This window comes from Argentina silus (assembly GCF_951799395.1).
Source record: "Argentina silus genome assembly, chromosome: 9".
NCBI classification, from domain to species: domain Eukaryota; kingdom Metazoa; phylum Chordata; class Actinopteri; order Argentiniformes; family Argentinidae; genus Argentina; species Argentina silus.
In genome coordinates, this window is record NC_139663.1 from 6,967,425 (window position 1) to 6,980,612 (window position 13,188).

Sequence of the window (13,188 nt, forward strand, 5' to 3'; positions counted from 1 at the left end):
TCAATAACCTACTTATTTTCCTAATAACTAAACTCCATCATCGTACAGCTTTTCTGTGACTCCCTGCTGTGAATCATATCACAGAAAGGAGCCAGAGGGTCCAATCGGCGTCCATTTCCGTCCGCAGTCTGTGGAAAAATAAGGACTCGGCCGTATTTTCAATGCTCGGAAACAATAGGAGGGCGGTGAACATTCGTTTTTTTTTTTTTTACTAAACTGCACATTGTCCTTATTGATTCTATCTAATCATGTGTAATGTCCAGGGTCTTATGATATTTTCGCCACACAGAGTGGAGCATGGTAGCCCGCCAATCGGCAAAAAAATAATGTATTTTAGGAGAATGACTGCTACGCACATGCGCAGTCTGACGAGATCCTCTGTCCTCGTGAATAATTGCTGATACGCATGTATAACAACATTTGTGACACCATTTAAAATATATTCCCACTTACTTGCAGTTCGTTGTCCAGCTACTTTCAACTCTATATCACTGACAAAACTCTCTGCGCATGCCTGCAGTGGCTACGTTGCTTGTTTCCGGGGTGGACAACGGCTACCATTGGATTTCGAGCCACTCAACCATCTTCTTATTATACAAAATCTTTGATCATATGTTGATTTACCCCGCCCCGTACCTGTTACGTTGCAGTCGTAGAAAAAAATGCATCCCTCTGTCGTCCAATTAGAACCAGAGTTGCGCCCATGTGTGTATTGTTTAAACTGCTCAAATCTGACGGTGTTGTTAGTTGAGAAAACTTCCAAGCTAAATGATGGCGGCCGCGGTGTCCGTTAGCGCAGCTGCCCGAGAAGAAAACCCTAATGCAGGGCCCAATTTCGCTAACCGTCCACTTCACGAAAATTATGACCCCGCTGTTGAACATGAGAATTGGGTGTCCAAAGACCGCGGAGACCATGAACTCGAGCCCAGTGATGAGGATGCAACATTAGGCAACGAGTGTCAGCGAAGGGTCGATGAAGAGTTGACATCACTTAGCCACGAAGAGATTGAGAATCGCCTGGACAGAACTCGCCGAGAATTTTACAACCGCCGAAAAATTATCATTAAAAATCTGCCATCCGACGTTAGCAATCAGGTAAGTTTCATAAACTTTGTTAGCTTGTTGCTGCCCACCACACCAGAAATACAGATACTAGTTCGCTAGCTAGGTAACGTTAGCCGTTTGCCAGCTAATTGCATGCCAACTTCGCCGCCGCAGTGGCCATCACTACCTACATAATTAGTTGGCGAAATATATTATACAGCTAGGTATGTTTTATGTAATATGTATATTAAGCATTATCAAACCATCACCATGAAACATAACGGACTGTCATACCTAGCTAACATTATCGTTGTTGATGGTCTTGTTGTAGCTACTTCCACTACGGCCTACTAGTACTCATCATCACGCGTGGTTGATGGACATTTGTTTGAAGTGCAGAGGAATCCTCGTGTCGGCCAGGATTTGCGACATCATCGCACATGAGAATTGCTACATTTTGTGTTTTACATTGTCAGTCTATAAATTCACAGCATGTCATGGTTCAAATAAACAAGAGACTACTCTGGTTGCCTTACTTTATATTCAATCTACCCTAGCTAATTGATCAATTGTGGGGTGGCATCTAGCTATGACAATTTGCTACATTTTTTTAGAACATGCTTGACTCGTGGGGAACGGTGGCCTTTGCGCGTGGCATTGTTTGCATTGGTGTATATTGGGAGTTCGAGATGGGAACGGGAGTTGCGGTGACAAAAGGTTGAAGGCGTAGAGACAACGTAGCCGCTTTCAGAAAATGCTAGACAGCATTGCAATTCGTTTGTGGAACAGGGAAAGCATTGTGGAACAACATTTCTCCTACCACAATGAACCAGTTTTTTTTTTTTCCTCTAGGGCTCTAGCTATTATTGGGATGACTTTGCTATTGTTTCCTAACGTATATGAGACAAATTACCCAGAATCTTTTTATGAACACTGATTAAGAAGTTATTCTCAAAGCTGATTATTTTGGAGACATTTTACAGGATGTTTCAGAATTGTTTTGAGGAACACCTTTAAATTCATTCGAACAAAGCAATAAAATCAGTTGTTTGTGGTTTGCTGACTAAAAGAGCCCCTGTTACTAGTTTGCAAACTTGTCCCCCAATATGGGCAGAAATGAACTGTTGAATCTGGGCCTCAAATGAATCCTCCTCATAGTATCCTCAATGATATTGTTTTGAGAGAATGTTTGGATACTTTTACTGCAATCTTATCTTGTCTCTTGTAGGAGGTGCACGAGCTGTTGAGCAACTATGACTTGAAGTACTGCTTTGTGGACAAATACAAGGGAACAGGTAGGCGTGATTATGATCTACATTTCTACATCAGCTCACAGAATAGTGTGCTCAAAAAGTGAGTTGTCCACCAAAATGTCCAAGTGTATCAATTCAGAGACTTTTATAGGCCTATTTACTGCCATTTTGAGCTCTGAAATATAATGGGTCATCAACATTTTCAAATCAAGACATGCCAGTTGCTTTATTTGGCTCATTCATCAAACCTGTTTGTTCATCTCATATGCAGCCAGACTATGGAGATAATATTTATAACAATTTATTTTCCACATGCTGATGAGGTTACTCCTGACATGCTTGAAGCCACACGCCTGATTTATATTATCACTTCCACTGCCCTTTATCAACACTCTAGTACTACTGACTGGTGTCAGCACAGAAGCATCAAGCATGGATCCTGAAAGATCTGTGCAAACAGAATTGATTTGCCTATTTTTGAGCTTGTCACTCATGGTGTGTGAACATAACCTCCCACTGCGTCCCTTGTTAATTCCAAGTGTTTTTTCCTCTCCTCTCCCTCAGCCTTTGTCACACTACTCAATGGGGAGCAGGCGCAATGTGCCATCAAAGAGTTCCACCAGCATGTGCTGCGGGACCGGGAGATCTCAGTGCAGCTGCAGCCCACAGACGCCCTGCTTTGCATCGCCAACCTGCCCCATGCCTTCACCCAGCAGCAGTTTGAGGAGCTAGTGCGTCCCTTTGGCAACTTGGAGCGCTGCTTTCTGGTGCACAGCGCTTCAACTGGCCACTCCAAGGGCTACGGCTTTGTGGAGTACATGAAGAAGGACTCAGCGGCTCGAGCCAAGTCTGAGCTGCTGGGGAAGCAGCTGGGCTCTCGCATGCTCTACGTCCACTGGACTGAGGTGGGCTCGCTTACCTACCCCCTGCTGCACTCGAGATGCCTCTGTGTGGACCGCCTCCCCCCCAGCCTGCTGACAGCCCAGGACCTCCGCAACGCCCTTGCTGACACGCATGCGCCCATCTTCTGCCAGGTCATATACAGAATTGTCTCACCTGTCAGTTACACTGCTTTGCAAATGTCTGTTTGGCTCATAAATTGTATATTAAGTAGAGCTTTCTCGACTTGAATGTCAAGTAGCAAGTACAATATGCCCACTAGTACTTCATGAAGGTTGCATACTGCTGTTGGTATACCAAATGTTTGACTTATTTTCTACTGGGCACTATGGATGCAGCAGGTTCGGTTGTTTGTCATGAAACGAGAGGAATTTGTCCTTGGACAATACATGAAGGAGATTGATCTTGATTTAAGCATTTTGTACATGGCTCTGGTTTTGGTCTCCACAGCTCTCACCTTTGCCCTGCTTTTCCTGTGGCCACTCAGAGTTTCTATAGCAATGAGCATTGCTGGTTTCTATGGTGATAACCACCTGACTCCCAGGTGGTGTCAGTCAGCAGGCCTCTGGCCCTGCAGGCCTTTCTGGAATGAGAGAGGGCAGCGTCCTTTTGGCATGTCAAACACACTGACACACGCATATGGTCATACACCCACTATAGAGACAGTAGTTTGACGGCTTGCCAAAATCTTTGTTACATAAGCGCTTTAGGGAGGCTTTTTTTAAGCATTGAAAGCACTTGCTACATGTTAATGGTGTGCTAGTGGGCAGGTCAGAGGTTAGACATTTGATGGTCTTTTACGCATGAAAGATGCTGATTGAAGATCTACATGGATATGTGCCTGCCCTGTGGTGTTAGGTTATGGAAATGACTAATGAGTTCAGTTCGGAAGAGAATAAGTAGAGAATGCATGGTTCCACTTTTACTTGTTGCTTGTTTGTTTAAAACATTGAGCAACAGAACAACTAATTTGGACAGCACCTAAGCAATAGTCATTATTTAAGAGCATAATTGAGCTGGCAAAAGTTAATTTTGCGTCATTTCACACCCTTTTCTCCTCTTCAGTTGGCTCAGGGACAGGATGGAAGTTTCCGGCGGTTTGCAGTGTTGGAGTTCTCTTCGGCAGAGATGGCTGAGGAGGTGCAGAGAATGGCTGACGGAAGGGGAATGGGAGGGACCCACCTTCGGGTCTCGTTCTGTGCCCCCGGACCTCCAGGAAGAAGCATGTTGGCTGCCCTCATCGCTGCCCAGACCATGGTAATCCCCTCCTATATCATCTTACCAGACCACCTAATGCCCTTCCCTTATGCTACTGTTACATAAGCTGTCTATCCCTTGTTGAATGCTTGTCCTGTCCATCTCTATTCCAAAGGCTTTAAACAGAGGGAAAGGGCTCCTCCCTGAGCCCACAGCCATGCAGATCCTCACAGGACTGAGTAACCCTGCCACCCTCAAGATGCTGCTGAACCCCCTGACCCAGGGAAGGAAACAAGGTCTCTCTCTCTCTCTCTCTCCCTCTCAAAAGATGAATGCATCTTCTCCCACCCAGTCATGTTGGTGCATTAATGCCTGGTGAACAGTGTGTCCTGTACAGTACTCTTGAGATCAGGTCAAACAGTCTCCCTGTGTCCAGGTCTCCTTGGGGCTGCTCCCACCATGCCACTGCTGGCTAACCCGGCACTCTCTGCTGCGCTGCTGCAACTTCTCCTCCAGAACCAGGCCCATGTCCAGCAGGTAACAACCACCCAGTGTCCCTTCTGTCTCCATCCTCATGTCTCTTTCCTGCTGCTGGTTCCTTTTTAAGTCTTAACTCTCACCCATGCACACAAAGTTATTCCTACTTTATTCTCTCCTCTCCTCCACTATTAGCAAGCCTTTTTGGGGAATCATCTTCTCTGGGCTCAGGTGCTGCACAATAAAGAGAATCGTCTACTCCCTTGTGTGAGTGATCACAGAGAGTGCGTGTTTGAGTGTATAGTGTGTTTGGCGGTAGATGGGCTTGTGTTATTATTAAAAAAAATAAAAATAAAATCCTAAATCAGAGTTGGTAAGTGCTCTCACTTTGGGGGGGGGGGGGGGGGGGGTTCTTTTGAGTGATGCTGACTGATGTGATGTACTGTTTTGGCCTGAATATCTGTTGATGGCATAACACATGTCCCTACATTTTTGGTAAGTAAATGTCTGATAGGTAGAATTCCTGCCATTCTGACGCTTTGAATGTGTTGCTGTGTATGTGTGACCTAGCTCTGACCAACCTCCTGTCCTCTCCCCCCCCAAGCAGGCAGGACTCATGGGCGACAACCCTCTGGCTGCCCTGTCTCTCCAGCAGGGAGTCCACATGCTCGGAGACATGCCTCAAGGTTTGTCCACAACTCAACTATCCACATACTGTGTGCCTTACTTTGTTCCTGAGCCATGTCGTCTCACTAAGTCACTCCATTTAAATGGGCAGTCTGACAGCCCACGCATCGAAAAGCGCTGATGGGAGGCAGTGCATCCGGTGAATTTCATCAGCAACACGCAGATTTTACTGACAGATGGAAAGGAGTGCTTCAAATGGAGGCAGGGATTTCAACCGGATTTTTAGATCATTGAATGCACACTGTTCGTCTGCAATGCTGGCATCAAACGTGTTCCGCTAACTCCATGTTTTTAATTGTGTGCACGTCCGTTTGTAGACGATAGCATGGGCGGATGGAAGGAAGGTCATTGCGTGGAGCCGACAGCAAAGAAATAAAGTTTAGAGGGGTGTGGACTTGCTTAGAGCTTCCGACAGCACTTTTTGCATCCTGCGCCCCCAGAATTTCAATCGAGATTATATTCTGTGATCTGAGATTACAAGCCATGTAAATGCCACGCCATGTCTGTTTGTGAGCGATGGGGATTCTTTCACTGGTCATTAGTTTTGTTCTCTAGTCTGTGTTGTATTGTTGCTGTGTCTATGGTCATGGTGTTTTCCTGCTGCCCACAGGCGGTGTGGTTCCAGCTCTTGGTCATTGCCAATCAGATCCTCTTGGTCCCATCAAGCCCCCTTCTCTGGGCCGACCCCTGGGCAGGGAGCAGGATTCCCCAACAGCACAATGCAGCTTCTCCCAAACCCCCTCCCCCACCCTACAGGGCATCTCCATGCCCCACCTGGGTGGTGTGATGGGGGCAGAGGGGCTCACAACACCGGGGGTGAGCATGTGCAAGATGCACCATTTCCCAAACAATGTTATTACATATCAGTGGAACAATAAAACATTGATTTTTTTATTTAACCAGGGTACCTACTTGTTTTCTCCTGCAGGTGTCTATACTAGGAGATCCTCCCAAAGATATAAATCTGCCCCAGAACCCCTTCCTCAATGTCCACAGCCTGTTTCCATCCTCGGGTGAGATGTCCTTCAGCTGCAGCCTGTGTAGTTTGGCTCCCTGCTCTTCATACTGACCCAGGGATTTGTGTTTGACTGCCTCGTGCCTTTCTCTCTTCATACAGGAGCAAACTGCAGGCCCCACCCATACAGGAAGAGGCCAACGCTAGGCAACTCATCTAACCAACGCTCAATCCAGGGCATCCACTCCAACTATAGCCTGCGCTACCAGGAGTCCTATACCCCAGACTACCCACCTCTACACCAGGTAGGCCCGTCTCCTTGACTGCCCAGCTCACAGCTTGGCATGAGTGATCTGGATGGACCGCACTGTGATGAATGTGTTTCTGATGTTAGCCGACACTGCGGTGCCAGTAAGGTCAATATGCCCTCTGGTGATTTTCAATGCTTTGGAAACCTATGCTCCTTTGCTGATCAGGGTTTGATGCCCATCTTCTCCCTCTATCCTCAGGATCCTCTGGCTCACCTGTACCAACAGCAGGAGGCTCTGGACACTGGAGCTATGTCTGGGTTTGGACAGCAGGTGAGAGCCAGTATCCTCACTAATCACCTGTCATTCCAACTCAGACCTCTTGGCCTTTCCTTCCCTCTGACTCTCCATGTCTGTGTCTCCTTTAGCTCTCGCGCCACCCAGGCTACAGTGAGCGGGTCTCCCCCTACAGCTACCCTTCCAGCCCCCCCCTGTCCTACTACAGCTCTGGGGCACCTGGCAGCCTCCCCTCCAGCCATCTCAACAAGGTAGGCTCCAGACACACGGCATGCTGCTTACATAGTCACTGTTTTCTCAGCATTAATAATAAATAAAGGTGCTTCTTATGACTTGACTTGTAGCTGCCAGATATACAATGTGGCGGTGTTGCAAATGGTTTAGCTTCATCTGTGATGTTTAAGTGGCTGTCACCTTGTTTTTGTTTTTTTAATATATAAAGTGTATTGATTTACTTTGAGCTGTCAATGCCGGAGCAGCAAGGTTGTGATGGAAGAGTATAGTGTCTGATCTAAGAATAGAATTTGACCTGTACTATTGACAGTGAAGTCTAAGCATATGCCTCTCAACATATGTAGTTGGTTATATTGGCAGTTGTTGACTCATCATTATATGGCCTTTATCTTACCCCTATGAAGGTGAAAAAAGTGGTTGAATTTGTTTTACTTATGGCTGTGCCTGGCTGGTCCTCAAACTGAGTAATTTGTTTTGTAAGATGGAGACCTAGGCCTCAGTCTTCCTAGATGGCACTGGTGGCTAGTTAGTGTGTTGATGGAGTAGAAAAGGGAGGTGTAGCAACAGGAATCCAACTTAAGTTTTATTTTTCTAGTAGGTGGTTTTTAGGAGCTACAAAGAGCTGATTGGCAAAATATTGCAGGAAATCATACCTGTGTTTTTAAATTATGTAAAATAAGCCTGAAAAATCCGACAGTCTAACAATGCCCAGAGGCAATCAGATATACCTGTAGCCTAGTCTCAGCCACACTGCCCAATTCATTCCAGCCAGAGAGCTGTTTAAATACCCCCACCCCTCCTGGAAGATACCAAATGCAATTGTCAAATACACACAAGAATGTAAGTATAGCATTGAATTGATTTCAAAGATTCCTTCCATTTCAATCTGTGTGTTTAATGTTACCAATGTATGCCACTAGGGCGTTGGACCAAAACAACTGATTACAACATTTAATTTCCCAAAGTATACTACCACTAACACAAAAATGTGTATGCTTGAAACAGTAATAAATATCCAGAGTTGATCACTCTCTTTGATTTCTTTACTGATGTTAGCTTAAACAAAGCTGCATGGCACATCAGCCACATTTTAAAGGGGTAATTGAATGTCAGGTATAATGTGAACTAGTGTCGGTAGTGCTTCTCCACAAGTTTATTATGAAGTTATTTTTCTGCAGTGCACCTTTTTAATTGAGACTTAAATGTGATTTGTTTCTTCAGGCTGTGGGAATGCCTCCTGTGAGCCACACCAGTAATTACCCATCTGGCTTTGGGAATGGGATGAAGGTAATTTTGGCATGGTCTTTTTGTATGTGTGTGTGCGCTAGTTTTACTTTTGATGTTCTATTGCCAGTGTTTGAATAAACTACTGGTAGTGACTGTATTGTGTCTTCCATTTCCAGACTCCCATTGGTGGTCATAAGCGGCTGTTTTCCCGTCTGATCCCCTCCCCAGAGCCCAGCCCTGAGGGGGGCTATGTGGGCCAGCACTCCCAGGGTTTAGGCGGCCATTACGCCGACTCCTACCTGAAACGCAAGCGCATCCTCTAACCAGAGCCAAAAGCCTCTTCCTGCATCAACAGCCAAGATGGGATGGGCTCCCACAGAGCTCTACCAATCAGCATTTTGACTTGGCAGTCCAGTGATCCCTCACCTTTGTGCTCCTGCCAGTGACCCCTGGAGGGCACTGTGGGGTGCAGCCTGTCAGGACAACTGCGTGCCAGTCTATGGGAGTTTTGATGTGTTTTTTGTAAATATGATTTCAGTGTGTTTGTAAATTAAGTTTTAACCTTTTTATTTGATTTGTAATTCTTATTTTCAGGAAACCCTTTTGTTATATTGGGAGTATCTTGTACAAAAAGGAAATCGTAAATGAGCTAATTTCAGGTGTTTTTCTCAGTCAGAATATTCCCCTTTTCCTTGGTTGGCTGAACTTTTGCTTTTTTTTTTTTTTTTTTTTCCTGTTGAGTGTGATGGTGTGTCAACGGGTTTATTTTTTTATTATAGCCTCCCAATGTTTGTATATAGTTCATTAGTTTGTTTGATGGGATGGTGATTCTATTCCCCCCTTCCCTTCCTCCCACAGGGGTATGTATTGGTGTATACAGACTTCTGGACAGGATTCGGGGCTCTTTACTTGGATTCATGTAGAACTCTGTGCAGCAGTAAAGGTAGCTGACTGTCTCATCCTCTCACTTCCTTTGTCTTTGTCCTTGGAAAACTGTGACCTTACCAAAGCTAGTCTGGAATATTCTTTCAATCCTTTACTCTCCACCTCTTTTTGTCTCCTAACCCCACCCCTCCATCTCATTTTCGGAGTTCGTTCTCTGCACTGACTTTAGTGTTGCACTTGGAGGGCATGGGTCACATTTTGTTCTCTGTTCTCACCTGTCGTGTCTACTGTTTACCGATCTGTTCTCACTTGTTTGTGCAGAAGTTTAATATTTTCTGTGTTGGCGTGAGTTCTGTCTGCTGAGTTAGCTGTTCTGACGCTTTGGCGTCTCCACCACCGCACCTGAATACTCGTTAGATGTGCCTTTTCCAGATTATCTGCAGATATTGATAGCAGGGACACCTGTGGCCTCTGTTCACTCAGAGCCTTAACCTTCATTTATTGCCTCATCTGTGCCTTGCTCTCTGGGGTGTCTCTTCCCTGCAGACCAGCAGAGGGAGATGTTTTTCCTGGGGGTGTGGGGGTAGGGCAGGGCTATGCTCAAATCAACAACAGCAGTATCAGTTTCTGCTGGTTGGCTTTTCTAACTGAGTAGACAACAGTCTGGACGACAGGCCGGGCCTGTGTTTAAACTTGATATAGTTGGAGTTTTACCTTGACAAGTCTCCAGTAATCCCAACAGTGGAAGTTCACTCAGTCAGCCTGGGGAGGCAATAACGGAAGCTAGCACATGATTGGTCAGTGATCGAGTTCTAGGTCTGTGAGCGTGAATAATAATCTGGTTGACATTTTGATTGTGATAACCCATTACCTCGGACTTATGATGGGAACTGCAATTACACTTGAGCCTTAACAGTATTTTCTGTAATCTGATCTTTCCCTCTGTGGGCTTTGACTACATTTACCTTTTTTTCTGTGTTATTTGCTGTGTATATACTTAAGCTTGATAATTTCCTCGGAGTCCCAAACTCTTGTTTCTTAAATATATCTGCCTCTGGTCTGGTGTATTAAGATTGAAATTGCTGCTCAATTTTTGTGTGCGTTTGCTTGTATGTTTGAGTGATTATATATGACCAAGTGCACCATGGTAGATGATTTGCCCATGTTGTGTATGGACCAAGAGGTGCTGGTGTATGATCAATGAATTCAGATTGCTTATGTTAAAGATTCTCATAACTGCCATGTCTGTCATCTGTATCGCCATATTGTCTGTGTGTGTGATGTTTTTGAGCAAGTAAATGTTATTTAAATTCATGTTGCGGTCTCATTTGTTTTTTACAAGTCCATCACATACCTCTACCAACTTCAACATGTATGTTAGACAGGCTTTTCTCAGTAAGGCTTGTTAACCTAGACCAGGGATGGGCAACTGGTGGAAGTTTTTAGGATGGTTAAAATTGATCTATCAATTCATTTAAGTTCTGTCCATTAGTGTTCCTTGCATCATATTTAATATTTTTTCTTATGCTTTTTATTCTTTTTATTTTTTAATAATTATAATACATTGATTTCACTGCTGTATTTTTGTTGAAATTTTAAACTAGTCAGGGTTGCACTGCTCTATTGAAAAAATACTTATGTTCAATAACTTTTAAATTATTCTTAATTGTATTGTGAGATTATTTGACTATGTTGATTGTTACTGGTATAATACAATTGGTTGAGATGTTGTATAAATGGGTTAACTTTGTATGCGCTTGCTGCCCAATCATAATGATCACATACTTTATCTGCCCCCCACCAGCATCAAAGTTGCCCATCCCTGTCCTAAATAAACACAGGTTTACAAGGTTTGGATGACAGTGAGTGTTCCCAGGGTTGCAGCCACACCTGTGCCCTTGCCTTTTATAACTTGTAAACATTGATCTGAATAAATGACAATTGTATTTCCTCCCATGATGGCTGCATTCTGCATACAAGATATTTCATACAACCCTATCAATGTTTCCATCAGTCTTATCCATTCCCAGTCTTTCCATACAAACAAAGCTTGTATAATTTATACAAAAACAGTGATGAATATATTGTTATTATTGGTTATATTTGAGCAAGCCTAATTTCAAATAGATATTAAATCCTTTTTGAATAGTGCTTAAGGCCTGCCGTGCATACTGCCAAAACCTTCAAATGTGTCACGCAACATGGTGTTTTCCACACATCATTAACATTTCATCATATTTTGCTGATGAGCTTTGTGGAGCAAATTCGATGACAATTCAATTTGCCTTGACACACAGATACGATGCAGATAGAAACAAACTGACCAAGTCTGATGACAACTGGGAAGAGGGGGAGGGAGACGTTTGTTGTGTTTGCTTTGTTTGTGGATTTGTTGTTGTGCCTTGGGGTACAACGCCTGTCTCCCACATGCTCCATACACAGGCCTACAGAGATGCACAGATGGAGAGAGATAATATGTGTAGACTCGGTGAACTCTGCTTTAGCCATTTAGACCGGCAAACAGATGGTTCTTCGACACCTCCAAATGCCAGGCTGAGCTCATTGTGTCATCCTCAAAGGTTGAGATTTAAAGATTTGTTAATAAATAAACACAGACCATCAGTCATCTGTATCTCAGCGAAGATGAAAAATGCCAATACGACACTGGGAGCGACGGAGGGAAAAAATCCCAATGAGGAGGTGTTAACAATAGAGAAACTCATGACATTAGAGTGTGAAAAAACTAAAATGTCAACTATTCCTCTGCTTAGTTATGTCAAGTTCTCTCTCTTTGTTGTGGCATATGGCAGGTAAAGGTGAGGTGATGTCTAGTGTTCAGGGCACATTGTGAAGAGGTCTGCAGATTTGGCAAGCGTCACCGTGTTGTCGTCCTTCACCTTCATCAGCCCTTCAGAGGGACACTGAAGGGGCACTATAGAAGCTCCATCGTCCCCACGGTGATCAACCTAAAGAGTGGTGTTGATTGGTTGTTTTCCCCCTTAGAACTGCTGATTTCATAATTGTTGACTGATCACAGAGGTGATGGAAAAGTCTATTGTATAAACAGAAAAAGGATTTGTGCTCAGATAATGAAATTATTCTGATGTGAAAAAAAAGAAGTATAACTTACTTCATTGGATAGTTTGTCTGTGATTATTTGTATTCTTATTTTACCTTTATCTTAACAGGTTTGTGTTTAGAATCTCTTTTACTAGAAAGGCCTGGCCATAATAGCAACACACACTTACAGACCAGAATAACATTACAACAGTACAACAGTTTAGCGGCCCTAATCTCTGTTCTGGTGCCTGCTGTCTGTCTACCCAGAGTACTCTGGGGAAACCACCGCAGCTCAGTGGACGGTATGTCAGACACATTTAGATTTCTGCCTTTCATATTTCCACCCACGCAGTCACCCTGCACGGTTGCCGTTGAATGCAGTAGAAACCTGTGATTTTCCAAAATACAGGAGGGAAATATAAGAGCTCCAGTGCAGAGCATACTGTACCAGCATCAAAATCAGCAACATGAACAACATTAACATACTGTATCTACATTCTGTTGCAATTATGGATCCATATGAAGGATGACTGTTTGCCAACAGAACTGATTTTTAGCATGAATGCCACGGAAATCAAATCCCCTCTCTGCTGCAGGGTTTGTAGTTTGTCTTTGACTTATTAAAGCAGTGGAAAGCTTTGGTAGGACGTGTAAGAAATGTACCCATAAGTCTGCCACTATGTTTTATTTAACAGGTATCTTATGTGGTGGCCAATAGGTCAAG

At 44.1% G+C, this 13,188-nt stretch overlaps 1 protein-coding gene across 1 annotated transcript; it reads left to right on the forward strand.

Annotated features, from left to right (window-relative positions):
- Positions 1-768: 768 nt before the first annotated feature.
- raver1 (ribonucleoprotein, PTB-binding 1) lies at positions 769-11,317 on the forward strand (the record flags this gene model as incomplete). Its single annotated transcript, XM_083677786.1, has 14 exons — positions 769-1,095; positions 2,273-2,339; positions 2,862-3,331; positions 4,263-4,454; positions 4,570-4,690; positions 4,831-4,931; positions 5,476-5,557; positions 6,169-6,374; positions 6,487-6,571; positions 6,676-6,818; positions 7,023-7,094; positions 7,190-7,309; positions 8,514-8,579; positions 8,696-11,317. 14 exons carry the CDS (start codon positions 769-771, stop codon positions 8,840-8,842), a joined length of 2,199 nt encoding a protein of 732 aa, XP_083533912.1. The 3' UTR covers positions 8,843-11,317.
- Between the last annotated feature and the right edge of the window lie 1,871 nt (positions 11,318-13,188).